Source organism: Lagenorhynchus albirostris, chromosome 2 (genome assembly GCF_949774975.1).
Source record: "Lagenorhynchus albirostris chromosome 2, mLagAlb1.1, whole genome shotgun sequence".
Lineage (NCBI taxonomy): Eukaryota > Metazoa > Chordata > Mammalia > Artiodactyla > Delphinidae > Lagenorhynchus > Lagenorhynchus albirostris.
Window position 1 is genome coordinate 174,080,152 of NC_083096.1, and position 25,653 is coordinate 174,105,804.

The 25,653-nt window shown below is 56.4% G+C and overlaps 2 protein-coding genes across 21 annotated transcripts in view; one reads left to right on the forward strand and one right to left on the reverse strand.

The window, feature by feature from the left end:
* The window catches only part of ZBTB17 (zinc finger and BTB domain containing 17), a 30,510-nt gene extending 17,907 nt beyond the window's left edge, over positions 1-12,603 (forward strand). For 2 of the 13 annotated variants that reach the window (XM_060141327.1, XM_060141326.1), the window contains 14 exons: positions 6,289-6,615; positions 7,366-7,554; positions 8,192-8,332; positions 8,662-8,781; positions 9,392-9,630; positions 9,710-9,852; positions 9,941-10,241; positions 10,545-10,632; positions 10,714-10,830; positions 10,920-11,040; positions 11,267-11,397; positions 11,724-11,933; positions 12,053-12,142; positions 12,219-12,603. In XM_060141327.1, coding sequence (XP_059997310.1) covers positions 6,291-6,615; positions 7,366-7,554; positions 8,192-8,332; positions 8,662-8,781; positions 9,392-9,630; positions 9,710-9,852; positions 9,941-10,241; positions 10,545-10,632; positions 10,714-10,830; positions 10,920-11,040; positions 11,267-11,397; positions 11,724-11,933; positions 12,053-12,142; positions 12,219-12,502 — 2,499 coding nt within the window. In that variant the 5' untranslated portion in view covers positions 6,289-6,290 and the 3' untranslated portion in view covers positions 12,503-12,603. Of the gene's footprint in view, positions 1-6,288; positions 6,620-7,365; positions 7,555-7,961; positions 8,333-8,661; positions 8,782-9,391; positions 9,631-9,709; positions 9,853-9,940; positions 10,242-10,544; positions 10,633-10,713; positions 10,831-10,919; positions 11,041-11,266; positions 11,398-11,698; positions 11,934-12,052; positions 12,143-12,218 lie in introns of those variants that run through there. The other 11 variants (XM_060141328.1, XM_060141334.1, XM_060141337.1 and 8 more) reach the window with 11 other exon arrangements.
* A 1,401-nt stretch (positions 12,604-14,004) lies between these two features.
* The window catches only part of SPEN (spen family transcriptional repressor), a 94,191-nt gene continuing 82,542 nt past the window's right edge, over positions 14,005-25,653 (reverse strand). For all 8 annotated transcript variants that reach the window (XM_060141321.1, XM_060141324.1, XM_060141323.1 and 5 more), the window contains 5 exons: positions 17,427-25,533; positions 16,532-17,005; positions 16,171-16,365; positions 15,683-15,841; positions 14,005-15,209 (listed from right to left, as the gene is read on the reverse strand). In XM_060141321.1, the coding sequence (XP_059997304.1) occupies positions 15,078-15,209; positions 15,683-15,841; positions 16,171-16,365; positions 16,532-17,005; positions 17,427-25,533 (9,067 nt within the window). In that variant the 3' untranslated portion in view covers positions 14,005-15,077. The remainder of the gene's footprint in view (positions 15,210-15,682; positions 15,842-16,170; positions 16,366-16,531; positions 17,006-17,426; positions 25,534-25,653) is intronic.

Below are 25,653 nucleotides of genomic sequence, written 5' to 3' on the forward strand. Positions count from 1 at the left end.
CAGTTCAGTGCTTGCTAATAACCTGGGCGATATTTCATGTTTGACAGGTGCCCATTTGACTCTGAGATGGAGCGTTGCTCTGTGGACCCACTTAGAGCTCTGGGCAGGCGCTCCAGCCTTCAGCCAGGAGCACCCTTGGGGTTTATGGAATAGTTGTTCAATATAAAGTGCTTGCCTGACAGAGAACATTGCTCTGAGTGGTTCTTGCCCAGTGCCCCCCGTCTCTTCATGTTAATTGGGCTCCGGGATTTTTCCAGACTGCATTTAGAAGGAATAATGGGTTGTGATTACAACATCTAAACAAGGTTCAAGTCACCAAGTAGGGTGTTTTTTTGTTTTGGTTTGGTTTTTTTTTGCGGTACGCGGGCCTCTCACTGTTGTGGCCTCTCCCGTTGCGGAGCACAGGCTCCGGACGCGCAGGCTCAGCGGCCATGGCTCACGGGCCCAGCCGCTCCGCGGCATGTGGGATCTTCCCGGACCGGGACACGAACCCGTGTCCCCTGCATCGGCAGGCGGACTCTCAACCACTGCGCCACCGGGCAAGCCCACCAAGTAGTTTTTGAGTACACCCGAGGTGCCCAGCGTAAAAGGATATGTAGAAACCATCTGATGTGGTCTTTGGCCTAAAAAAATATGTAGAGTCAGCATCTCTGCTTCCTGGTAACAGTCGTTTGCTGAGTGCTTACCACATGCCAGGCACTGGGCAGGCTTTGCTAACGTTACCTAGCTTAATCCTGTAAAGAATGTGGGAGGTAGTCCCCCTGGCTCCACTATGCCAGAGGAGAGCTTTGCTGTAGGTCACCTGCGGGTGTGGTAGGAGGCAGGACCTGGAGGTGAGCCTACTTGGCTTTGGCCCCAGAGGCTCTGCTGCCTCCGTGGTGCCGAGCTGCCTCTCAAGTCCTAACTGTTGGAGGCAGCAGGGCGGAGCTTGGGGCCTGGTGTAGCCATGCTCTTAGTTTTTAGGTGATTGGACTGTGCCACACGTGGTGCCGTGCTGCTTGGCGTGTTGAAGACCCTCCATAAATGCCATTTTGTTGTTGCTGTGGGGATCTGGGATTCAGGTTTTGGTGAATTGAGCAGAGTGGATTTCACGACCCAGGGAGAAACTTTTCTCACGGCAGCAGTCTGTGTGCGGATGTTTTGGATCCGAAAGACAAATGAGATGGATTGTGTTTTCTCCGGCGCTCCACCCCCTGTCACTCCCGTCCGCCTTTGCGGCTCTTTCCCCTCCTCAGGGCAGCCCTGGCCAGAGCGTCTGGGAACATGGTTGGAAACATCCCATCTCTGCACGGATTGAGTGTGGCACTTTTACCTCACTTTTTTCTTATTACAAATTTTGTTAAATTTTGAAAAATGTTCCCGTATAAAAGTATATGAAATGCACATATTTAACTAATAAACCTAGTGTATCCAAATGAAGAAATAGAGCGCCCCCAGTGTCTCAGAGGACCCTCCCGTCCAGAGAGAACTGTTGCCCTCAAATGGTTTGTCAGTCATCCCCTTTGCTTTACAGTTTTACCATCTGTATCAGTTATCGCTTGCTGTAAGCAAACCACCTCGAAACTTAGTGTCTTTAACCATCAGCAGTTTATTATTTCTCCCCATTTTGTAGGTCGACTGGGCAGTTGTTTCTGTTCTACAAGGTGTTGAGGTCACTCGCGTGCCAGCATTCAGCCGGTGGCTGGGCTGGAGCCCTGGTGCTGTCAGCTGGGGCATCTCGGCTCTTCTTCAGGGGGCCCGTGCACCTTGGTGTCTCCTCCGGGGCCCCTCCATGTGTGCTCTCCCCCGCAACAGGAGCGCCCGGCCATCACTGCAGTGGAGTGGCCGGGTTCCAAGAAAGCAACGCAGAATCTTCCAGACCTCTTAAGGGCCAGGCCTGGAACTGGCACAGAGTCACTGCATCCTGCTGGGCAGAGTCATCCCAGGGCCGCCCGGGTTCCGCTGGAGTCCCACGGCAGGCGTGGTCGGATGGAAGGGATTGTTGGCGGCCATCCTCAGAGACTGAGCCCACGGCGCCCGCACATCCATGTCCGGGTCGCCTCTTTGCATCCGCACTGCAGGGCTTCCCCAGGTCCCTCATGTTTTCGTTCCCAAATGAATTCCTTGTGAGGCTGGCCAGGGCTTGTGTCCAGCTAGGCTGCTTGTCCTCAGGGGAGCATCCCACCTCTGACACCGAGGTCTGCCCCGTCAGTCAGGGATATGGACCGAGCAGACGGCAGTGTCATGGAAGGTGCCCGCTCGCAGGCCGGAGTTGGTCGGAAACACGAGGGCTTTGGGCTCGATGGGCTCTGCGGTCTAGTTCTGTGTGAGTTTTCTGTTGTGCTATGTTTTGGGGGTCTTTCTTAGAAGGAGCTTTAACTAAGGCCCACACGTAGCACCCTTGAAGCAAGATGAAACGAGGAGGAGGGGACCCCACTCTCGTGCTTAGCGGAGGGCACCTCACACCGCGGGCGGGCCGGCAGAACCGCACTTGATCCCCGCCACGGGTCATGAGCAGCGGGCTGGCTGCTGATCTTGTTACTGTATTCAGGTCTCCTCAGACAACGCTCCCTCCTTGCGTGCACTCGGGACGCGGCTCCCACATCGCCGCCCGCCCCTGGGGTCCGCGTGTCCCTCTGTGTGGCCCAGGCAGGTGCATCCTGCCCCACGCGCTCACCTCTTTTCCTGGTCCCCTCTAAGCTTGGCCAGATCCTGGTGGGTTCCTTTCACTGTAGAGTGTAAAAGAGGAGACAGAGGACTGCATGCTCATTCTAGAACAACAGTTCACCTAGGTTTGGAGGTGGGGCACGGCCTGCTTCTAGCTCAGCCCCTCTGAGGGGAGGACCGAGCCGGCTGACCCCTCACCGGCTCACCGCACCGTCTTGGGGAGAAGAGAGGGGCTGTTGGAGCTTTGTAGCAGGCAGGCAGCTGGGGGAGGTGAGTGGGTGAGCACCGGACGACAGCCTGGGGGCTCTGAGCTCGACTGCCCCGGGGGGCTGTGCGATTATAAAATCCACGGTGCTGCTGACAAGTGACACCATTTAGCACTCGGCAAGCCCCCCAAGGGCCCTCACACCCCCTGGGGGGGCCGGTCACAAGATGGGGCTTGTGAGTGCATGTTTTAGCGCTGTTTATCTGTTTGTGGGGATGGCCTTTTTTTCCCTTCTTCCTTCCTTCTAGTTCCTCTCCCTACTTGCCCCATCCTTCCCTGCTTCCTCCTTCCCTTTTATCCCCGTGTGTTTTCTCTCTCGTCCATTTCTTTCTTTGGTTTTGTCAGAACAGATGTTTCTCTCGTTGGAACAGCTCTGGAGGCTTCAGAGGGATTCCAGAAGCCTCTGGTGTTCTCCCGACACCCACATTTGGGGAGTAGCCCACTTCTGGGCAGGCATCTCGCATCAGAACACTGCAGTTAGCTTTGGGTGGAAAACATTACTCGTGGCGCGCAGCTGCTCCCCCGTGTTTGGGGGGGGAGGGGCTGGGGTGCTGGGCCACCGCCCACCCTCTCGCAGGGACCTGTACCAGCCTTCTCCCAAGGCCTCTGGAAGTGAGTGCGCCCCATCCTGATGTGTCGTCCCCCCTCCCCCGCCAGGGCTCCTCTCAGCCTTGGTCCCAGGCAAGGCCAGTAACCACCTGACCTTGGAGCTGGTAGGTCCCTTCCACCCTGTTGGCCAGGAGTCTTTTCTCATGTTTGTCTTCCCAGCAAGTCAGATCGCTTTCTGGCTGGAGGGTTCTGTTCTCGGCAGGCTCCAGCCCAGGGGCCTGGGAACAACTCTGTACCTGGCGGTGGCGGGGGGTGGGGGGGTGCACAGGGCATGGGTGCTCAGCCAGTGCTCCCCAGTTGTTCCTGAGCCTGGGAGGTTCTTCCTCCCAGTTCAGTTCCTGGGTTGGCTCCTGGTGAAGGTGAGGGAGCCAGGCCCATTGCCAGGAGGGAAGAGTTTGGATCTGATTGGGAAGTTCTGAAGGGGATTATTCTGCAGCTGATTGAGAAGGCACCTGTGGGCCCTGGTGGCCCCTCCCTTTCTGCACTTGGAGGGTATTTCACCTGAGGACAAAGAGGGTGAACTGGTGATGGGAGCTCAGGGGCTGCCCATGCACACGTGCACACGTTTGTCAGCTCACGTGGCTTTTTCCACAGCAGAGAGAAGACAGCTCAGGTCGGTTTGGCCCAGGCCTCTCCTTGCCACCTGCCTTTGGTTCCATTTACACCTTGCCTGTGTGTACCCCCTTTAGGTCCTAGGCCTAAGTGCCCAGCCTGCCTGTTTAACCCTACAGGCTATACACTGGCTCTTTCCCATGTCCTCCAAAACTTCTCTGTTTTAGCTTTGACCTGCTCAGGAACAGAACAGCCGAACTTCTCCCTTGTATCCCTCGAGGTCACAAATGAGAACTTGCTTTTTCTAGGAACTGAAGACCTAGAGGAGGATGCCTTCATGGGGTGTCCTGGTCAGTAGCAGCCTTTGCTCCGGCGGCTCCGTGCTGTGCCGGCTGGTTTGTAACCGAGCAGGTGGTTCAGCAGCCGCAGCGGGCCCAGCCGCCTTGCGCCTGACCTCTTGACTCCAGGGCTGGCTTCCGGCTCTCCCCTGCTTATACAAGAGCTTGCGCCTCAGCCACTTACGATCTGATCGGCCCAAGAAACTGTGCCTCTGGCTGGGAGCTTGTGTGTGGAGGCTGGGACCAAAGGACAGTCCTGGGGACGTTGGAGGGAGACACAGGGTATTTTCAAGTCTCCAGCAGCAGCAACTCTGAACTCATGACTCAGGGGCTGGCACCCCATAGCACACGGCCTGTTGCCACTGCCTGTCCCCTCTTACTTGATGGAGCCCTACCCACCTACTCGGTGACTTCTCCCAGTTCAGCAAATACACCCTTCCACTTGTGAAAAGTTTCCAGACACCATGGGTGAGTGGGCTTTGCATCCTTCAAAGCCGATCTGTGCTGGCTAAGCTACGTGGGCGGGGGCGTGGCTTTCGTTATGTCTCATCACAGCCAGACAGCCATACATGGTCACTGCAGCTCCAGAGCTGCAGCGTGGTGACTCAGCCCCGAGAGGCTGATGTAACAGGGGAACAGCCAGAGCCAGTGAGTGGCTGTTGAAACCTGGAGGCCGAGAGCCTCCCAGGGTCATGCTCACCTGCCCAGAAACCACCTGGGGCAGCTCTGAGCAGACCCAGGCCTCAGAGGAAAAGTTCTAGAAGAACTGGAAGAGAAACCACTGCCACTTATCAGATTCCAGGCCAAGGCGTGACAGCCCAGCCTGGTTGGATCTATGTAATGTGGTTCCAGGAGTGGGCACTGACGTTTACTTAGAAATTGGTTCTTTCTTGAAAGGAGAGTCTGCTGCTTTTCCCTAGAAAATGCCGATCCTGAGACTGGCTCTGGTGTGGTGTTGAGGGGGAGGGGAGAGCCGTTTTAGATACTTAACTTAGGCCTGGCTTGTGCAGTTCAGGATGATTCGGCACCAGGCCATGGAGTTTTTGTGAGCATTTTTACTTGAGACAGTTGTGAAATTTCCAGGCAGCAAGTGAGGCCTTTGACAGAGAAACTGCAGCCAGGCCAGCAACTCCAGGCCTCAGGGTCAGAGTTCATTCTTTCTCGAGGGACAGCCTAGAGAGGTTTCTGGACACAGAAGGCTCACCAGCTCTCGTGTAGTTCCCTGAGCCCATGAATCAGAGGTTGGGGAAGTGGGGGAGAGAGATGGATCCTCACCCCCGAGGGCCAGGCTTTGCCGAGGACAAGGGAACCTGCACAGACCCCTGTGGATGCAGCGGGAGAGGGGCTGATTCCTGAAATGCTGGATGATGAAACGTCTGCCTTCCCAAGCGCATATTTCACCTGTACGTGACGAACTGAGAAAAATAAGAACAAAATAGAAAGGTTTTCATGAAGCCAGATCTATCCAGTCGAGAAAGATCTGTCTTTTAGTCTAAGATTATGTCATGCATTCTTTTTGTAATAAAAAAGTTAAGCGACCGTGTCTTTTTCTTTTTTTGAAATGCTGACAGTAATCAGTGTTTTGTGTGTGCTTGGTTTTTGATTTTTTAATGTCATTACCTGGCAAGGCACAAAGGTGGCTATTTTGTGTTGGTCCCTCCATGCTTCTTGCGTTTTGGAACTTTCCTGACCAGTTAGCACAGGAATCTAGAAGCCACCCCCCGTCGGTCTGGGCCTGCAGAGGCACCTGCCCTGTGTGGATTTGGTTTCACCCTCCCACCCATCCCCCTGCTTCTCACCTGGGAGTGCTGGGATTGCTGTTGGGGCTGGTTGGTGTCCTCCCTCGTGCTAACTCGAGGGCTCTGTGGCTTTCCCCAGCCATGGATTTTCCCCAGCACAGCCAGCGTGTCTTGGAGCAGCTGAACCAGCAGCGGCAACTGGGGCTTTTGTGTGACTGCACTTTTGTGGTGGATGGTGTTGACTTTAAGGCTCATAAAGCAGTGCTGGCGGCCTGCAGCGAGTACTTCAAGATGCTGTTCGTGGACCAGAAGGATGTGGTGCACCTGGACATCAGTAACGCGGCAGGTACCCCACTGGGTCCAGGGCCGAGCTTGTGGCGGGCCCCGTGCCACGTGAGGCCCTCCTTTGAGCAGCACCTTCCAGCTGTGGGGTGCGCCAGACCTCCCACACAAGACTCGGCCATGAGTGCGTGGGTACCAAGTTCTTAGCACATTTGTGGGGCCTCTTTTGACTGGGAGTGGGGTGGTAAGGGGAGAGCTGGCAGGAAGGGCTCATGATAAGCTCCGGAGTGAACATAGGACAAGCTCGTCAGGAGGGACAGAGAGCGGGAGGGGCTCTGAGCCCTGGTCCCTTTCCATTGCTGAGTCAGTCCTCAACCCCCTACCCCAGTGCTCACCTTGATGGGAACGGCAAGGGTTAGGATGGGGAGGGGTGTCAGGAAGGTCCTGGGATTGAGGAAGGAACTAACTGTCCTAGGTTCAGGTTCCCAACCCAGAATGACGTGCCATGCCGCCAGAAGTTCGGGCAAGGTGTCGTTCCCCCATTTTACACATGCGGAAACTGAGGCCCAGAGAGGTCAGGTGACTGGCCTGGAGGTCAGGTAGAGAGTTTGTGGCAGAGCCCTGATGAAAGCCAGTGGTGAGAGGCTCTGTCCTCTGGTGGTGAAGTGCAGTGGATGGGCAGAGAGTGTTCAGGGTGGGCACTCACACCCTCCGCCCTCTATGGGTGTGCTGCTCTTTGGAGGCTGTTGTCTGGGTTGAGAATCTCCAGGTTGCCCGCCTCTCCACTGGCACGGGAGATGGGGAGACAGTGGGCTGCCACTGCCCCGCTGCTTTTCACAAATCCCTGGATCCTGCCACGGAGTGGGGCAGCTGGACAGGCTGCTGGGGCCAGGCCTCGAGGTGGGTCCGTGATGGCTGTCTGTGTCCTTGGCAGGCCTGGGGCAGGTGCTGGAGTTTATGTACACGGCCAAGCTGAGCCTGAGCTCTGAGAACGTGGACGATGTGCTGGCTGTGGCCAGCTTCCTGCAGATGCAGGACATCATCACGGCCTGCCATGCCCTCAAGTCACTGGCTGAGCCGGCTGCCAGCCCTGGGGAGAGTATGGAGTCCTCGGCCTTGGAAGGTAAGATTCTTGGCAGGCTGTTCCTGAGCAGGTGGCTTCTGATGGGAGCTCTGCCCCCGCCTCTCTGTGTCACCTCTTTGGCCTCGCCTGTGTTGTGGGGAGCTCGTGAGGAGCAGCTGCAGTGAAGTCTGGGAACGCCTCTCAGAGGGGCCCCGTCTGCCCTCCCTGACTGAGGGCACCGGCAGCCATGCCTGGCTCAAGGCCTTTGCACAGGACTTCCCTCTTCCGGCAGGTCTCCTCTCCCACACGCTTACTCCTGCTCCCCTTAGTGCCTCAGGAAGGCCCCTTGCGGCCCAGTGTGGGCCACGTGCCTTGTGGCACACTTTCAGAGAACCACGCTCCTCTCCTTGTAAGCACCCATCTCTGCTCAGAGTCATTTCACGTGTGACAACTGTCTCCCCGACCAGTCTGCAAGCCCCGTGGGAGCAGCAACCGTGACTGTTGTACCCCAGGCCCGGCGGCAGCCTGGTGTGATGTCGGTGCCTGTGAATAATCTGTTGAATGAGCAAGCCAACAAGCCGCTCCTTAGACGTATCCCCAGGGAGGTTTGGAAGAGCTGCCAGCTCTGGGCCACTTCACCCCGCCAAGTGGTGGACACTTGATGGGAAATGGCAGGTCTGTCCTGTTCCACCTCCAGTGGGGGACAAGAGGGCCAAAGAAGAGAAGACGGCTGCCACTACACTGAGCGAGCTGGACCTGGCCAGAAGCAGTCCACCCGCGGGCCTGGGCAGGGAGCCCAAAGAGGAGCGAGGCGGCCAGGCCGAGAGCGCGGCCAGCGGTGAGTTGTGATGCTGAGGACCTGGCTGACTGTCCATCACCTGCCAGCAGCGTGGGCTCCAGCGCAGTGAGCAGCTTTCTCAGGAGGCTCCTGGGGGAGGGAGGCACAGGCAACTGCATCCCTTGAGCTCAGGTTACCCAAAACCACCGGTTATTTTTTCTGGGGCATCTGTTGAAGCCAGAGCAGAGGCTCAAGCAGCCCGAGCTTGGATGTGCTGCCCCCACCCCTGGGGCCATAGCCGCTTCCAGGGGTCTGGTCCAGGAGAGCCGACCAGCCCCTGGACAGAGGGTGCCGGTCCAGCCTCGGATGCCCCCACACCCCTACCCCAGGTGCAGAGCAGACGGAGAAGGCCGATGCCCCCCGGGAGCCTGTGGAGCTCAAGCCGGACCCCACGAGTGGCATGGCTGCTGCTGAGGCCGAGGCTGCCTTGTCGGAGAGCTCAGAGCAAGGTACCCTCTGCCAGCTGGGGCGCCCTCCCTCACGCAAGCGTCCCCACTCACACGTCTCACACACACACACACACACCCCTTCCGCCAGCTCTCTTCCTCCCTTAGCTGATCTCACTGTGAGTCAGTCTTTCACATCAGCTTTTGGGCCGACATCTTTCCTCATTCTTGAATTTTGACATCAGTTTCTTGGTTGTACACCCTGGCCATGCTTCCCTTTAGCACAGAAGTGTCCTTGTCGCAGTACTGGCCCTGCTGTTTTTCCCTGGGCTGAGCACCGTGGCGGAACCTGGCCGCCCATGGCACCCACCCCAGCCCCTGCCCCCGGTGCTTGTTGGCTGACGGTACCCTTCCCACCTGTGTCGCCAAATATGGGGCCCCCGGTGGACTGAGGCCCATCTGCGTCCTCCAAGCAGCAACTGTCCCGGTCATTGGTCTCCCCTGGGCTTGCCCTGGCGGTGCTGGGGACCATTTATCAGCGGGTCCCAGACATTGCCCTGCCCCTGCGAGGCGCCCACGCAGAGAGAGGGTGTGTGCAGAGATGAGCCGTGCCCAGGCCTCACTTGGCCAGTTGCCAGGTCGGCTTCCTCAGCGTCTGCCCCTCTTGTGGCAGAAATGGAGGTGGAGCCAGCCAGGAAGGGAGAAGAACGAGAGGAGGAGGGCGCCGTGCCCGCGGTGGTCAAGGAGGAGGGGCCGCCGCTGGAAAAGGGCGAGGCCCCCGAGGAGAGCGAGGAGTCGGCCAGCACGGACTCAGGCCAGGAGCTCGGCGCGGAGGCGCGGGGCCTGCGCTCGGGCACCTACGGCGACCGCACGGAGTCCAAGGCGTACGGCTCCGTCATCCACAAGTGCGAGGTGCGCCTAGGGCAGTGGCGGCCCCACCCCGGCCCCCCGCCCGGCGTCGCCCCTGACACCCCGCCCCCTGTGCCCGCAGGACTGTGGGAAGGAGTTCACGCACACGGGCAACTTCAAGCGGCACATCCGCATCCACACGGGCGAGAAGCCCTTCTCGTGCCGGGAGTGTAGCAAGGCCTTCTCCGACCCGGCCGCCTGCAAGGCCCACGAGAAGACCCACAGGTAGGCCCAGCGGCCGCCCCCCATGCCCGCCCACCCGCCCCGGCCCCGCGAGCCCTGCGAGCCTCCTGTCCCCGTGTTCTGCCGCCAGCCCGCTGAAGCCATACGGCTGCGAGGAGTGCGGCAAGAGCTACCGGCTCATCAGCCTGCTGAACCTGCACAAGAAGCGGCACTCAGGCGAGGCGCGCTACCGCTGCGAGGACTGTGGCAAGCTCTTCACCACGTCGGGCAACCTCAAGCGGCACCAGCTGGTGCACAGCGGCGAGAAGCCTTACCAGTGCGACTACTGCGGCCGCTCTTTCTCCGACCCCACGTCCAAGATGCGCCACCTGGAGACGCACGACACCGACAAGGAGCACAAGTGCCCTCACTGCGACAAGAAGTTCAACCAGGTGGGGGGAGCCGGCCCCGGGCCCCTGTGCTCCGGCGGCTTCCGTCTCGGGGGCCCGGGGTGCCTAGCGGGGAAGTAGGTGGTGGTGGCTGAGCAGAAAATGATCCTGCCGGGTGGAGCTCTTGACTGCTCTGCCGAGCAAACTGGGAAGGCAGGCCTGGGGGGCGGGCGCGGGCCAGGAAGAACTGAGGGGGGTGGTGTTCCCATTTCCCCCGGCCTTGAGGAAAGGGGGAGCCCCGCACAGGCCCCCGGGAGGACCGAGAATCGGTGGTTCCCTGCCGTCTGACCCCCTGCCTGGGCGCAGGTGGGGAACCTGAAGGCCCACCTGAAGATCCACATCGCCGACGGGCCCCTCAAGTGCCGGGAGTGTGGGAAGCAGTTCACCACCTCAGGTAGGGCCCGGCTGGCCCCGCCCCCGGCCCCGCCCCCGGCCCCGGGCGCCAGTGCCAGGCCCACCCTCGGTCTCGCCACAGGGAACCTGAAGCGGCACCTTCGGATTCACAGTGGTGAGAAGCCCTACGTGTGCGTCCACTGCCAGCGGCAGTTCGCTGACCCCGGCGCCCTGCAGCGGCACGTCCGCATCCACACGGGTGGGTGAGCGGCCCGGCGGCGCCCGGGTGCGGGCACAAGGGAGGAGAGCAGGCGCCGACACCTTCCCGTCCCCTGCCTCCGTCCCCAGGTGAGAAGCCATGCCAGTGCGTGATGTGCGGCAAAGCCTTCACCCAGGCCAGCTCCCTCATCGCCCACGTGCGCCAGCACACCGGGGAGAAGCCTTACGTCTGCGAGCGTTGCGGAAAGAGGTCCTGCCCTTCCGGCCCCCGGCCGGCGTCCTGTGGGGTCCTGGCACTCGGCTGGGTGGAGGGGGTCAGAGAATAAGCCCAGGGCTCGGTCGGTAGCCGGGCAGACTGCTCCGGCGCAGGTCCCGGCGTCCTCTCGGATCTAGACCCTGAGGTGGGAGGCCCCAGCCCAGCACCCCCGGCCCAGGCCTGGGCGGTTCTGTGTAAGCCTTTCCTTCTGGCCCTGCAGATTTGTCCAGTCTAGCCAGCTGGCCAATCACATCCGCCACCATGACAACATCCGTCCTCACAAGTGCAGCGTGTGCAGCAAGGCCTTCGTGAACGTGGGGGACCTGTCCAAGCATATCATTATCCACACTGGTGAGTGCGTGCCACCCGCCTCTCTGTCCCAAGCCCTGGCTCTGGGGCGCGTGGTGGGGTGGGAGGCACCCCGGACCCCAGCCCTCGGTGCCGGCACTTGCTGAAGGCGGCCTTGAAAGCAGTTTAACTCCAAGGAGGGCCCCATTTTTTCAGAGCTTCTGGAAGGTGCAGGGGCCACTGGAAGCTTCCCTGTGCCTCAGGTGGCCGCCCCAGAGCGCTTCCTGCTGGAAGAGACAGGGCTGCGGGGGAAGCTGGAGGCCACTGAGGTCCTACCCCCCCCTGCACCCCCCCCCAATGGCAGGAGAGAACCTTGCCTCCCCCCCCAGGAGAGAAGCCTTACCTGTGTGACAAGTGCGGTCGCGGCTTCAACCGGGTGGACAACCTTCGTTCCCATGTGAAGACTGTGCACCAGGGCAAGGCAGGCATCAAAATCCTGGAGCCAGAGGAGGGCGGTGAGGTCAGCGTGGTCACCGTCGATGACATGGTCACGCTGGCCACTGAGGCACTGGCGGCAACGGCCGTCACTCAGCTCACAGGTGCGGACTGTCACTCAGCTCCCAGGGCAGCAGGGGGTGGTCACAGCAGGGGTTGCCTCTGGGGTGGCAGCAAAGGGGCAGGTGAGTCTGGTCTCAGGCTCTGCCGATGCCGCCCACAGTGGTGCCAGTGGGGGCGGCGGTGACCGCAGATGAGACAGAAGTACTTAAAGCCGAGATCAGCAAAGCTGTGAAGCAAGTGCAGGAAGAAGGTGAGAGGGCCTGCCTGGGGGAAAGCTGCTGGACCCAGGGGCCCTTCCTGTCCTAACTGCAGCCCCACTCCCACAGATCCCAACACTCACATCCTCTATGCCTGTGACTCCTGTGGAGATAAGTTCCTGGATGCCAACAGCCTGGCCCAGCACGTGCGGATCCACACGGCCCAGGCACTGGTCATGTTCCAGACGGATGCGGACTTCTACCAGCAGTACGGGCCAGGCAGCACGTGGCCAGCCGGGCAGGTGCTGCAGGCTGGGGAGCTAGTCTTCCGCCCTCGGGATGGGGCTGATGGGCAGCCGGCCCTGGCAGAGACACCTCCCACAGCCCCTGAATGTCCACCATCTGCTGAGTGAGCAGGCACCCCCTCCTCCTGTTTATTTAAGGTTGGACGGCACCCTGGAACCGAGAGGGGTGAGCCCATTCCCTAGAGAGAATAAATCTGATTATTTTCTAACGCTGCCTATAGCTCCCTGTGGGGCTGGGGCGGGGAGCTGGCAGCTGTGGCTGATGCCGGGGAAGGGTTGCTCCACCCAGCGACCAGTCGGCAGAGACCTGCTTGTGGGGGAAGCCAGGCTGTCCCTTTGCAGGATGGGACTGGAGCCCCGGGACCCGTCTAGAAGCAAGCTGGTTGCTTTGCCTGAGTTGGGGTGTGGGCAGCACACTCAGGCCAGAGAAACTGCGGCTCCACGAGCCCCATCTGGCCTCCTCTTTGGAGGCTTCTCGTCGGCCCGGCGTGAGGATCGGACCTCCCCTCTCCACCTCCCTCCGCTGTGGAGCCACGGCTGTGACCCTGCGCCCTTGTGTTGGGAGCTGGGCCCACAGGGCTTGGCCACAACTGCTTACCAGGATCCAGGCCACCCGTACAGAGCCCAGCTCGGGGGCCCATTCAGCCAGAACAGCAAGGTAGGCAGAGCACCAGACCCAACAGGCCGCAGGCCTGCTTCTGTTGGGCCTAGGGAAGAGGGAGAGGCTCCACGCTCGCTTCACGGTAGAACCCTGGCCGCAAGATCGGGGCCAAGCCAGTGTCATCTTTTGAGAACGTTTACTTGCCCTGAATCAGTGGCGTCTCTACAAGGCTGAGAGCCTGGAGGGACAGGGATGAGCAGCCAGGAGCTGTGATGGGGAGGTGGGAGATGGCAGCACTGCTTAAACCAGGAGCAGCAATGCGGACTGTGAAGCAGCTCATTCTTACCTGTCAGCAGGGAGACATGAGATGCCGTCTCTGCCGCTTTTCCATACAGCTTGTCCCCAGCACCTGTAATTCCTCACTCAGAGATGGTACCATCTCCCACCGAAAGCATAGCTCTGTTTGGAGGAGCCCCAGGGATACTGCAAGTGAGACCAGCAACTCTGTGGTCCTTGTGTTCCCGTCCCCCACGCCCAACTCCCCAGCTTGTGGTGGGCCCAGCTGCTGGGGAAGCTTGGCCCACCAGGGCCAACTGGGAGGCAGCTGCTGCAGGGCCAGCCTGCACCACACCCGAAGGAGGAAGGGACAAGAGGCAAGACCCCAAGGCTTCCTTAAGATGTTTCTGAGTTTGAGTGGGAGGTGGCTTTATTCTTTAATCAATCAAATTTGAAGTGCCTTCGACATTACGCAGGAGCCAATTGGGACCTTGAAGTGTCAGATAAACACCACAGCACTGAAGAACAGTTCAAGTTCAGTCTGTGATGAGAATCTTCTTTTGTACAAGATAAAATGATCCTTGGGAAGATCAGTGGCAGAAAGGAAATAATAGGTTCCACATACAGACGTGGTGGGGGGTTGAAAGCAAAAGTGGGACGAAGGCTAGCTGTTCCCATAAGCCAAGGACCCCTGGCCCTCCCATCCAAGCGACAATCACATCCACACTTGACATGTTCTGTATTTTTTAATAAAGTTTGTAATCCAATGGACACACAAAACAAAACTGCGCTGAGAAAAACAGTTTTCATAAATTAATAAGTGTTAGGAAGTCGGGGGAGAGGTCAAGGTCACAGGAAGAAGGGAAGCCAGTCTTTTGTACAGTCTTTTTGTGTGTGTGACACTTCCAAGTTGCGGGAGCAGGGCCCGTGCTGTAACGAAGCGCACTTATACAAATGAGTGACAATACAAAGTCTGAGTATGAAAATAAGATTTTCTCTGAAAACACATTTTTTGGCACAGATTAAAAAAAATGTATGTCGGGGAATTTGATTTTTAAGACAGTATTATATATATTTATATATATTATATATTTATATATACACACATCCCAAGTTCTGCATATTCCACCAAGAGAGAAAATCCTTCTGTTTGCTCTTTTCTGATTGTAAACTGTACATCCTGGGTGAATCAAAGATGGTGGCAGCAGGAGAATTAAAGAGAGATGACATCCAAATGAGCAAGGGGAAGGGAGGGGTGGGGACAACACAGCCCAATGAAATGTTCCTTGACCCCAAGGTTTCAGCAGAAGTTTGAAGTCCTGCATGAGAGTCTGCGATGTGTGTGCCATGTGTGTTCACGTACACCAAGACATCCAGAGTGTCACAGCCTGTCTTCACTGTGCAAAAGTCCAAGTCACTAATTTAGTGCAAAGGCAGTTCTGTTTTGTTTCTTAAAAACAAAAACAACAAAAAAATTCCACTGCCCTGTTCCTTTTCTCCAAGAGGAGGAGAGAGAAACCCAGCCTCAAGGTGTCTGCAAGTCCATTGGTTGGTGGTCTGTCCTTGGGCTAAATGTCATGTAAACATACGAGTAGCAGCACCACTGCCCAGGGCGGGGGTCTGTCTGACTGAGCCGGGCGGGCGGGCGGGCGGGCGGGCGGGCGGGTAGGAGAGCGAGGCTGGCCGTCTGGCAGTGGAGTCTGTCCCCCTCGGCAGCTTCTTCCTCCACTTGGCTGGGTTGTCCTGTGTTTTATTTTTTGCTGCAGAGCCTCAGGAAGATACGCCGAGTGGTGACCATTCAGTGGCTCACACAGAGGCAATGACGATCATGAGGTGGGGAGAAATGTGGGAGATGCTGGCCAGGAGGTCGGGGGCCAGACGGGACAGGTGACTCTCAGAGAATTCGCAGGGCGGGAAGATCTGCAGCACGTAGGCGGGCTGGAGAAAGGGACAAGAGAGAAAAATGGGACCTCCTGTCTTCACGTCACCCACCCCACTACCACTCTTCCCTAAAACATTTCCAACTGGGGGCCCAAAGGCCCAACAGAGAGCCAGGCTGAGTCAATTTCCCAACCAGCTAAGGTCTCCAAGACTGTCTACCAGAAGAAAACTAGGTATCAGAGAACTAACATGAAACTAACCCCTGAGAACTTCTTCTCTATCCTTAAGCTAAAGAAAAACCTCTGCTGCCTCAGCCGTCCACTGACTGTCTCCAGGATGGGCAGCAGTAATCCGGCCCATGCACTCCACTGGTTTCCTCTACCCAGAATGCCCCTTTGTCCAGCTCCTCTGGGAAGCTGTCCTGACTACTCTGGGTGGCACTGGCAGCCCATGCCACCAGATCAGTCAGACGGCCTGACCAGCCGAGACCAGCCCCACGTGTGTGCGCCGAGGCAGGACACCGGGCTGACCTGATTGGAGCCAGGGTTGGGAACGTTGATGATGCCTGCTGCCTGCTTGGCCTGCAGATACGTGATGAAGGCAGCCTTGAGGGACTCGGTCTGGCTCACAACGTCCTCTTGGTCACGGCCACAGGGCAGAGCCAGCAGCAGACAGTAATCTGTCTCCACCTGGGGAACAGGAAGCTGTCAGTGATCGGGGGGCCACCTCACAAAACAGCCCAAGAAGAGGCCTGTCCAACCCAGGTGATTCGGCTCCTAAATCCCCACCTCTATGATGACCCTGAGGGCCATCCATATATTTGCTGAATGAAAAAAAGCATCTCTGGATCTAGAGGCACTTTACACCCCTAGTGGAGAGAGGACATGCCCTTCATCATCCCCTCCAAGAAAGCCATTATTGCACCCCGTGACAAGCCACGGAGACAGGCAGTGGGGGGCCACCCATGCCTTCCCTTGCTGTGGGCGGGGCAGTTGCTCACCTGGGCCCTGAGTCTTACCGTCATCCTTCGGGCAACCCCCTCCAGCTGTGAGGCCTCCAGCCGCATCCTCTGGGCAATCCTCAGGGGGGGCCCTCCTTCAGAGAGCGGCAGGGACCGATGGGCCAGGACATTGTTGCCAGAGACGAAGTGGAGCTGCACAGCAGCTGTGTCGTTCTTGAGGGCCAGTAGGCCCTGCCACACGATGGGGTACTTCTGCTCACAGGGAAACAAACAGAAGTGAGCTCACGGCTGGAGAACACAGCTGTGCTGGCCACGGCCCCAGGCAGCAGCTTGCTGATCTAAGTCAAGTGGGGCTCTCGGGACACTGACAATAGCACAAAGCTCGAAGGGTGGTAGGGGAGGCCCTGCCCAGGCTTACCTTCAGAAGCTGGACCATATCCACAGGTCTCTGGGAAGTCAAATGAGGAGAGGAATCTTGTTTGGGGGCGGGCTGGGTTTCAGTATGCGGCAGAGCCAGTCCTGGAGGGGGGCTGGGGCCTGAGGGTGCAGGGACAAACAATGGCTGCTTTGGGGCAGCCTGAGCAGGAAGAGGGGCCGGGAGGTCAGGCTTCATCGAGACAGACACGGGGGAGGGATAGGAGGTCTGGCTTGTTTCCGCCTGTGCCCTGTGGACCTGGGCATGAGGCTCCGCCGGCCTGTTTCCAGGTACATTTGGGAGGCGCGGCTGCTCTACTCCTGTCTGGGTGCCCTTTGCCTCCTGGGAGACTGGAGGCATCTTGCTGCTTGGTGGCTGGCCTGGCTGGCTGAGCTGGGAGGTCTGCGTGGACTGGGCCGGCTGTGCGGACTGCGCAGGCTGCAGAGGCTGCGAGGGCTCACCTTCAGGAGGGAGGCCCTGGAGTTGGGCGGGAAGAGAAAGGAACAGTCAGAGTCTGTTACGCACCAACAACATCCTGCCCCAACCAAGCAGCCGTGAGCCCCTGGGCAGGTCAGCTGCAGGGCATCTCCTGTAGGCCAGGCCCCCGGAAGGGGCTTTAACCAGACGGCCATGCTCCTGGGCATTCAGGATTGAGGGTTCCGGTGAAAGGTCACCTGTTCCCTACCTCCTCACCCACCGCAGGCAAGAGCCGCCCCGCCACCCGCTCCCACAATGAGCTCCCTCCATGTCCCCGGGCTCTCCGTGCTGTGATTCACCCCTCCATCCTGAAATTTAGGAAGCGCCTCTTTAAATCCACAACAAGGACAACGTATTTCAGGGACCTTACTGGCACCTCCACCACCATGCGGACCAGAAGGCAGATTTCTGGCGCTCTCACCTGAGCAGGAGCCTTGGTCCGGGAAGGCAGGCCAATGGAGGCAGCAGCAGGAAACTGCGTGTGCGCGAGCTGAGCCGGGCCGTGGTAGGTGCGGATGTCCCCGTACCTGTACTCCTGAAAGAGCTCCCCGCTGGAGTGCACGATCTGCACCCCGTGCGTCACCACCACAGGCGGGGTCAGAGGCAGCCCCTGCAGCTGGTTGCTGGGTGTGACTGTGAGGATGCGGGCCTCGCCGTGGGGGGCGGGGGCGGGGGCGGCTTTGGCATCTGCCATCTTGGCGGCTTCCTTCCCTGGCTGCTGAGGGGCCTTGCTGGCTGGTGACACTTTCACCACCCCGTCCGCTGCCCGGGGCTGCTCGCTGACGGCCGTCACGTGAGGATGCACCATGATCCTCACGTCCCGGGGCACAGTGTACGGGTGTAGTCGGTACTCAGACTGCATGACCAGCACCTCCGACTGCACAGGGGCTGCGGCTCGAGCAACGGGGAGGTGATAATGCACTTCTTCCTCTGGAGGGTGCTGGGAGGCCAAGGCGGGCACACCAGCTGTGGCTGGCTGCGGGGTGCCCGCACGCTGCGGGGCCCGGACCTCTATTTGCTGGGGCTGCAGGGGGGCCCGAGGAGAATGAAGTGTCTCTGGTCGGATGCTGTAGGTGATGCTGGGCAACGTGGGCGTGTTCATCCTCACCTCGCCCTGTGACAGGTGGCTAAGCGACACGGTCTGGGTGATGCTGTGGGGTGGCATGATGACGGACTGCTCTGGGTGGATGCTAGAGATGAACTGCGGCACAGGAATGCCCGCAGCCAGCATGACCGTGGCATTAGTGGAGAGCGCGGCGGATGTGGTGCTGCTGGGGTGGCATGCCCTCGGGAATGGGGATGGAGCCGGCCCGCTAGGTCGAGGGGAATGCACATCTGGCTTGGTGGCTGCCAAATGGGAGACAGTCCGATCTGTCGGGGTGCTGGGCCCCGAGGTGACGTGGTTCACTTCTGCAGGCAGTTTGCTGGGCAGAGCAGGAGGGTGGTGGGGTGTAAGAGTGGACCCCAGGTTTGCTGGCTGAAGGACCTTGGTCTCTATTTTGAGGGTGACGGGGTCAGCAAGCTTTTTGTTAGTGGTGACTATGCTTGGGGTGAGGACCAGCTGGTTGTGAACCAGCACCGGGGGTGTGTTTATGCCCTGGGTGAGGACCTTTACTGTGCCACCCTGGGTGACGGGTGTGGACACAGAGAGATGAATGGGCTCAGGCTTCTCCAAGGACGGACGGTCGGCCTTAACCGATGAAATCACAGGAGATGCGTTATAGGTCTGGGCAGTTAGTACCAGAGTAGAATGGGTGGCCACATTTGCATAGCCTGAAGGAGCTTGAGGGCCTTTGGGCGGAGGCTGAGATGGCGTGACAGAATCGGGTTTGACCTGGGACTTGGACACCGACTGTTGAAACTCAATGTCCATTGCACTTGCTGGGGGGATCTGGCTAATCTTGGCACTGATCCGCTGTGGGCCTTCAGTCTTCTGCCCCGAATAGCTCAGCAGCACAACCCCTTCTGAAGTGTTCACACGCAGCCCAGTGCCAGAGCCCGTGTCTGCCGGACGGTCGTCAATCACAGACATAGACCCTGGGTGGAACCGACTGTTGTCATTAGTGCCGGATCTCTGTCGGCACTTTGCGGATGGTGCAATCACTGCACCTGCCACAGTCACTGCACCTGTTGTCGTGGCAGTCACAACCCCAGATGCAGCAGTCACCGCGCCTGCGGAAACTGTCACCGCACCCGCGGCAGTGTTCACTGTGCCCGTGGCGGCGTTCACTGGAGCCGTGAGAACATTCACGGGCCCTGTCAGAACATTCACTGGTCCCTTTAGGACGTTCACGGGGCCAGCGGGGGTGTTCACCAAGCCTTTCAGCGTGGCCACTGAGCCCTTCACAGGGCCTTTCAGGGCATTCACTGGGCCGGCCAGCGCATTCACTGGAACCAAGGAGACATTCACCAGGCCGGTCAGGGCGCTCACCAGGCCAGTCAGGGTCTGAGGAGCTGGCTTCGCCAGAGTTATCTTTTGCGAATTCTCCAAATCAATGCTGACAGGCATCCGGCTAATAACAGAAGTAATTTTGGGAGCAATGACTGGAGTCACCTTTTCTTTGTCGGTGGCCACTGGAACCTCTGAGGCCTGTGTGTCGGAGGTGTTAGTTACTGGAGCTGCTGCTTTTTCTTCTAAAAGAGGCTTTTTAGATTCAACCGGAGGGGGCAGTGCCTCATGCAGGCAAGGGGCAGCACTGACAGGCTCTGCAATGGCAGTTGTGACACTCGTGGAAGTGACGCCCGTGGCAGATACGTACTTAGGGTCCATGAGGATCTTCCTCAGTGTACTGGAGCTGGTGTCTATGTCGGAGGCCTTTGTGTCTGGGGGAAGGGCCGGTGATGGGGTGGATTGCGCCCGTGGCTCCTCCTGCCTCGTGATCCACTCTGTCACCTTCGTCGGCGGGCTCTGGTGTGGGATCCCCCCAGCAGCGGCAGGGGGTGGGAGCTTTGCTATGGTTACGGAAGGAATTGGGGGGGTGGGCATGCTTGAGTCACTGGGCGGGGTCACCGGGTCACTTTCAATGATGGAGTGCACCTTGAATCTGGCTCGAGGCTCATCATCCACGGGGGTTGGCTGTGAGGCCGGGGGAAGGTCTGGGAGCGCAGATGCTTTGGTTGGAGTCTTTTCTTCAACACTGCTTTCTTGGGACAAATTTCCCTGGGATGTAGTCTTGCTTGGGTCAGAAGCACATGACTCAGGGGGAGTGGACTGGGGCTTGTCACTCTGCTTTTCTTCCTGTGGAGTTTCTGGGGGCTGTGTCGTGGCCCCCTCGCTTGTAGCAGGGCTCTTGCTTTGAACTTGGTCAGGTTCAGAGACATGGGTCTCTGTAGCGCCCCCCGTTTTCTTGTTTGTATTCCGTTTGCGGCGTGATCGAGTGGTCTTCTGGCGCCCTTTGTCTTTCCGAGCAAGAGTAACTTCTGCTTCTTTTGATCCTTTGACTTGCGGCACTGGGTGGGAGGTTTCGCTGCTGTTCTCTCTGGCTTCCTTGGTATCTGCTGGGCCTGCTGAGGGGTCAGGTGCACTGCCTGGTGGCCTAGAAGATTCTGTAGCAGCCTCAGTCTCCAAGATGCCAGACACAGCCTCATCGGTCTCAGGCTCCATTCCTTCCTCAGGAGACTGAAGATCTGTCTGAGACTCTGCAGGGTAAGGTGGAGGTGCTGGGAAGTTTTCTGGCTCCCCAGAAATGTCATTGATGATGGAACCGATGGCCGCAGCCAGCTCTGTTTCGCTGGCCTGGTGTGCGGGCTTGTCCCGGTCCTCTGTGGAGAGGCGCTCTGGGGCATCTGCAGCTGCCGCCTTGAAAGCCGTGGGGGTGGAGGTTTCCGCGAGCTTCTCGATGTTCTCCACGGCCTGCTCCAGCTCCATCTGCTTGGCTAGCTGATTTGCTTCCGGGGACGGCTTAGAGGCAGACCCATCTTCCTTCTCTGGTTCCTTGTCCAGATCAGCTGGCTCACTGCTCAAACGCAACGATAAACTAGCCTCCTCTTGGGGACTCTCGCTCTTCTCAGGGGAAACTGCCGCGACTGCAGCCGCCTCCTCCGCCGGCAGTCCCGCAGGGCCTGCAGCCGCGCCGGGACTTACAGTGGCTTCCACATTTCTCAGATTTGCAGATTTGTCCACCGCTGATCTAGAGTTTCGAGATCTTCCTCTCTTGGACTTGGAGTTTTTCTCAGGGGCTGTTTTTTTCTCCACCACTTCAGCTGGGGGGGTTACGGGTGGATTTTTGTCTGTGCTAATTTCTTTTCTATCACGTTTTTGTTCACTTCCTGCTTCTTCTTTATCAGTCTTGGATTTTGTGTTATTTTCTTTCACGTTTAACTGGGGACTCACCTCAGTGGTGGCCTCAGGACGTTCAGCATCAACTTTTGGTTCATTTTTCCCCTTTTTCCCCTGCTGGACACCAGCAGCTACTTTTTGGGATCGTGGGGACCTCCACCCCTCAGCTGGCTTGACTGTCTCCACTGGCTCTTTTGCCTCGGTCTCATCATCTTCATCAGCTCGACGGCGTGCTTTTGGAGGCCTCCCCCTCCTAGGGGTTGTAGGAACCACTGCAGCCTCCTGCAGCTCCCGCTCCAGTCTCTTCCTGGTCACTCGTGGTTGCTCAACGGGCTCCTTGACTGGAGAGCGGCTCTCGTGGTCACCCATGGTAGCGTAGACACTCCTTACATTCCGGCGCCTGGTTCGGCTGAGGGGCAAGCTTGGCTCAGGGTGTTCAGGGTCCGCGGACGAGTTTTTAGAGGCAGCCCTTGTAATCTTCTCTGCCTCCATCTTCAATTCTAAAAGCTTCTGTGCTTCTCCCCGAGGAGAACTGGACCGCTTGAGCTTTTCCCGGTCTATCCTCTCACTCTTCCTTGTGACAGGCTTCTCCACGATACTTGCTGCAGCTGCCTGAATGGGGGTCTTGGAACGTTTACTTTTGTTCGGCTTTTTATCTTTTGCAGCAACTGGAGGATCAACCTCTACACCCTCAGTAGCTGGAGGCGGGACCTCGTGAACATCTTCAGCGTTTTGACTTGCATTAGGTTCGACATTAGCAGCTGAGTCTGGCTTCTCCACTTTTGGCTCATCGGCTTCCTCAGGCTTCTGAGTCGGTTTTGAAAGTGTCTGGGTACTGTCAGGCTCTGGGTCTACACTGATCTCTACCTGGGAAAATGAGGCCCCAGGAGTTGGAGGCTTGGCATCCAAATAAGGCAGCTGATCAACTGATGAATTTTCTTCAACAACTAAAGGAGTCTCAGCAACGTCTTTCCTGGTGTCCACTCCTGGGGGCAAGTCTACTTGTTCTGGTTGTTCCACAGCGATGGGAGTCAGATCAGATACAGGTTTTGCTTCTTCTGAGGCAGAGGCTGGCTCAGTGGTCTTCTCTTCTGTCACTGGAGGCACCTCTCCTGTTTTTTCAGCAGCTGTCTTCTCCAGTGATGATGCTGCAGACTCTGGAGCTACAACTGTGACACTAGGAGGCCCAATCGAAGGTGGAGTTTTCAGTTCCGACTCTTTATTTTCAGAAGCAGATTCTGAGGTCTTGGGGTGATCCTCTGTATCCTCCTGTTTCTCGACCTCTTTGGGTTTTTGGTCTTTTTCTTTTTCTTTCTGTTGCATTCGTGTGAGTTCCATAAATCTGCTATGGAAAAGAACTACTGGCTCTTGAATCAAATCAGTTGTGCTATTCACTCCATCAGATGTCTGCCTCCCATATAACCTGCCAGAAACGAAGTCAGATTCTTCATCTTTTCTCTCTAGATGCTGCAATCGCTTGGAATCTTGTTCAAAGATTGAGCTGTGTAAAAAACGAGAAGCAAATAATTCTTGCCTTTCCTGTTCTTCTTCTTTATGGTCATCTTTCTTATCATCCATTTTTCCTTCTGAATCAGTCCGAATTTTCTTCTTTTTCATGTACCAGGATGGAATAGGTCTTGGAGCAGAGTCAACCTTTTCTTTATCTTTGTTGTTTCGAAAATTAGCAAATCGGGAGTCCCAATCAAGAAAAGACCAATTTTCTTCTCGAGATGAAGACAGGGATTTAGCTCTTTCAAGCAAAGCCTTAGTGTCTGGTGTGATTGTCTTATCCAATGCAAAAGAATAAAATTTGTTCCTTTCTAAAGAACTGGAGAGTCTTTCATCTCTCTCACGTAGTTTGTCTTCTCTGTCCCTCAATAAAAAAGACAACCGAGAACTTTCAAATAACGCAGAGGCTCTGGGTGAGTGAGATTTGTGTTCACCATCTTCATCAGAATCAGAAGGCACCTCACCAGGTTCCAAGTCACGTACAGACCTCTTTCGAAGGCTGTCTCTCTTAATTATGCTGTTTGGGAAACTCACATCAAATCTGCTGGCATCTTGTTTCATTTGAGAGTCCCACCGATTTAGTTCATCTTCAGGATTCAAGACAGATAGCTTTATTTTGGCCATGTCTGCCATCTGTTCTCTCCTGCTAGAATCATAAGGATTAAATTTTAAGGACTCTTCTCTGACTGTTATATTAGAATACGGGAGACCTTTTTCATCTACTTTAGGAGACCCTTTTATTGACATTACCCTAGGGGAACCAACAGGGTCATCTTCCTCATGGAAGGAACCATGTCGGATACTGGGGGAACCACCAGTCCTTTCAGAATCTTCACTGATTTGGCGTGAACTTCTGTAGTTCCGTTCTCTCTTGGTGCAGATGTCAAAATCAACATGGTCCATCCTTTTCTTTTTGCTGGGAGGAGAGTCGTCAGTGACATCCTGAGGGGGTTTGCCGACCTCGTGAACAAGACTACGTCTTTCATATTCATCCACATCTTTTTTAGGACTGCCAAACTTTTCGGACTTGGCTATTTCCATCTCCATCTGCTGTTTTCTACGACTCTGCTCCATTTGTTTTCGGTAACTCTGCGTGTGATCAATATCAATGCCAATTTTTTCTTCGGTATTTACTGAATGTGGTTTATCTTGGCCTGATTTACATTCAAGTGGTTCATCACGAAGACTGCAATAGTTTTTCCTATTATCTTCTCTCTCTGGTCCTTGATCATCTAATAGCTCCAGCTGTTTAAGTGGTGGTTTTGAAGGAGTGGATTTTTTTGACTGGATTTCTTGGTTTTCCACAGATTCACCTACTGGTTCTCTCAGCCTTGCTTGCAGATCTGAGTTGGGCCTTGATACAGTCCCAACAGAAATGCTGGCAAGCTCCTGACACTCTCTGGGGCTGGGAACAGCATTAAGTCTGTCTAGTTTGATTTTTTTCGATTCTCTTTTAAGAATTTCTTTCCTCACCGTCTTTTTTTCAGACTCTCCTTCCCTCAGTAGAATGACATCTCTAGATGATATGTCAGGCTGTTTCTTTAAAAGCACCCGAGCCTCTTCCATCTCTGGGCTACTTTTCTTAACGTCTGATTTTTGCCTTTCTGCTTTCAAATTGGAATCTGCAAAACGCCTTTTCCTCGCTTCCAGCTTCTCCAGATCCACAGCACTTACCCCATCAACAGTTTGCTCTGGTTTTAGATGCTTCCTGGGTTTAGGCCTGCCTTCCTTATCTACCACTTCTATGTGGCTTGAAAGCCCCCTTTCCTTTGGCGCTTTCATTCTAACAGATTCTAGTTTAGACAACTCAGATTTTGCAGGCTCTGTCTGAGAGACCTGAAGTTTCTGATCTAAGGCAGAAGACTTGACAGTGTCATTATCAAGCTTGGCTTTCAGCTTTTCCAAAGGAGTGTGGTCAATAACCTTCCCCTCTTTTTCTTTCACTCGAGTCAAAACCACACAAGGCATGAGTTCCAAGCGGTTTTTTGCTACTCCTTCTTTGTCAGCTTTCTCTCTGCTCAGTTTATTAGAACTCCTTGATTTTTCAGGGCTTTGTTCTCTCTCATTTTCTTGGTCTGTTTCTGAAGACTGAGAACTAGGGGAATGAACTTTTCCTTTCCGTTTCTGCTTGTCAGTTTTGTCCTTCTCCACCTTTTCCTTCCTTATTAAACGTCTCTCTCTTTCCACTCTCTCAGGATCAAAAGTTCGTTCTTTATCTGTCTTTTCGTTTTTTGTATAGCGTTCCAAACGAGGTTTGTCAAGTTTATCATATCTTGGAGGGGAAAGCGAGCTACAGCTTCCACTCCGGTCCGAGGATCGGCTGTAAATCCTCCTCTCGGAATCACTAGGCAATCTCTCTGACTGTGAGGGTGATGCTCCAGGACTCTGTGGGCGTCGCAAGTGAACTGGACTCTGACTGCGTTCAATTGGCCTCCTCTCGTGGTCTCTGTCCCGGTCAGACTCAAATCTTTCCCGTTCTCTTTCTCGTTCCCTTTGCCTGTAACTGTATTCCCGAATATCTTGTTCATAAGGATCATTTCTGTAATCCCTGTACTCCCGGGGATCATCGTAATATCGTGACTCATAGTAGTCTCCTTGGTAAGTTTCCCATTCTGAATAAAACTCTCTCCCTCGAGCTGGATAGTCCCGTCTGGAATCCTCAGCGTATGTGCCTGGAGTACGAACATTCTCATAATATGTACGATCTTGGCTATAGTCATACGATCCCCTTCGTTCTTCTCTGCCAAAGACAAAAAAGAATGTATTAGTTTTTTGTTTCCTCGTCACTTACACATTAATCATACATATGAGATTACAAAGTCCTGCTTCCAAAAATCTTTTCCATTTTTTAATCATTAGA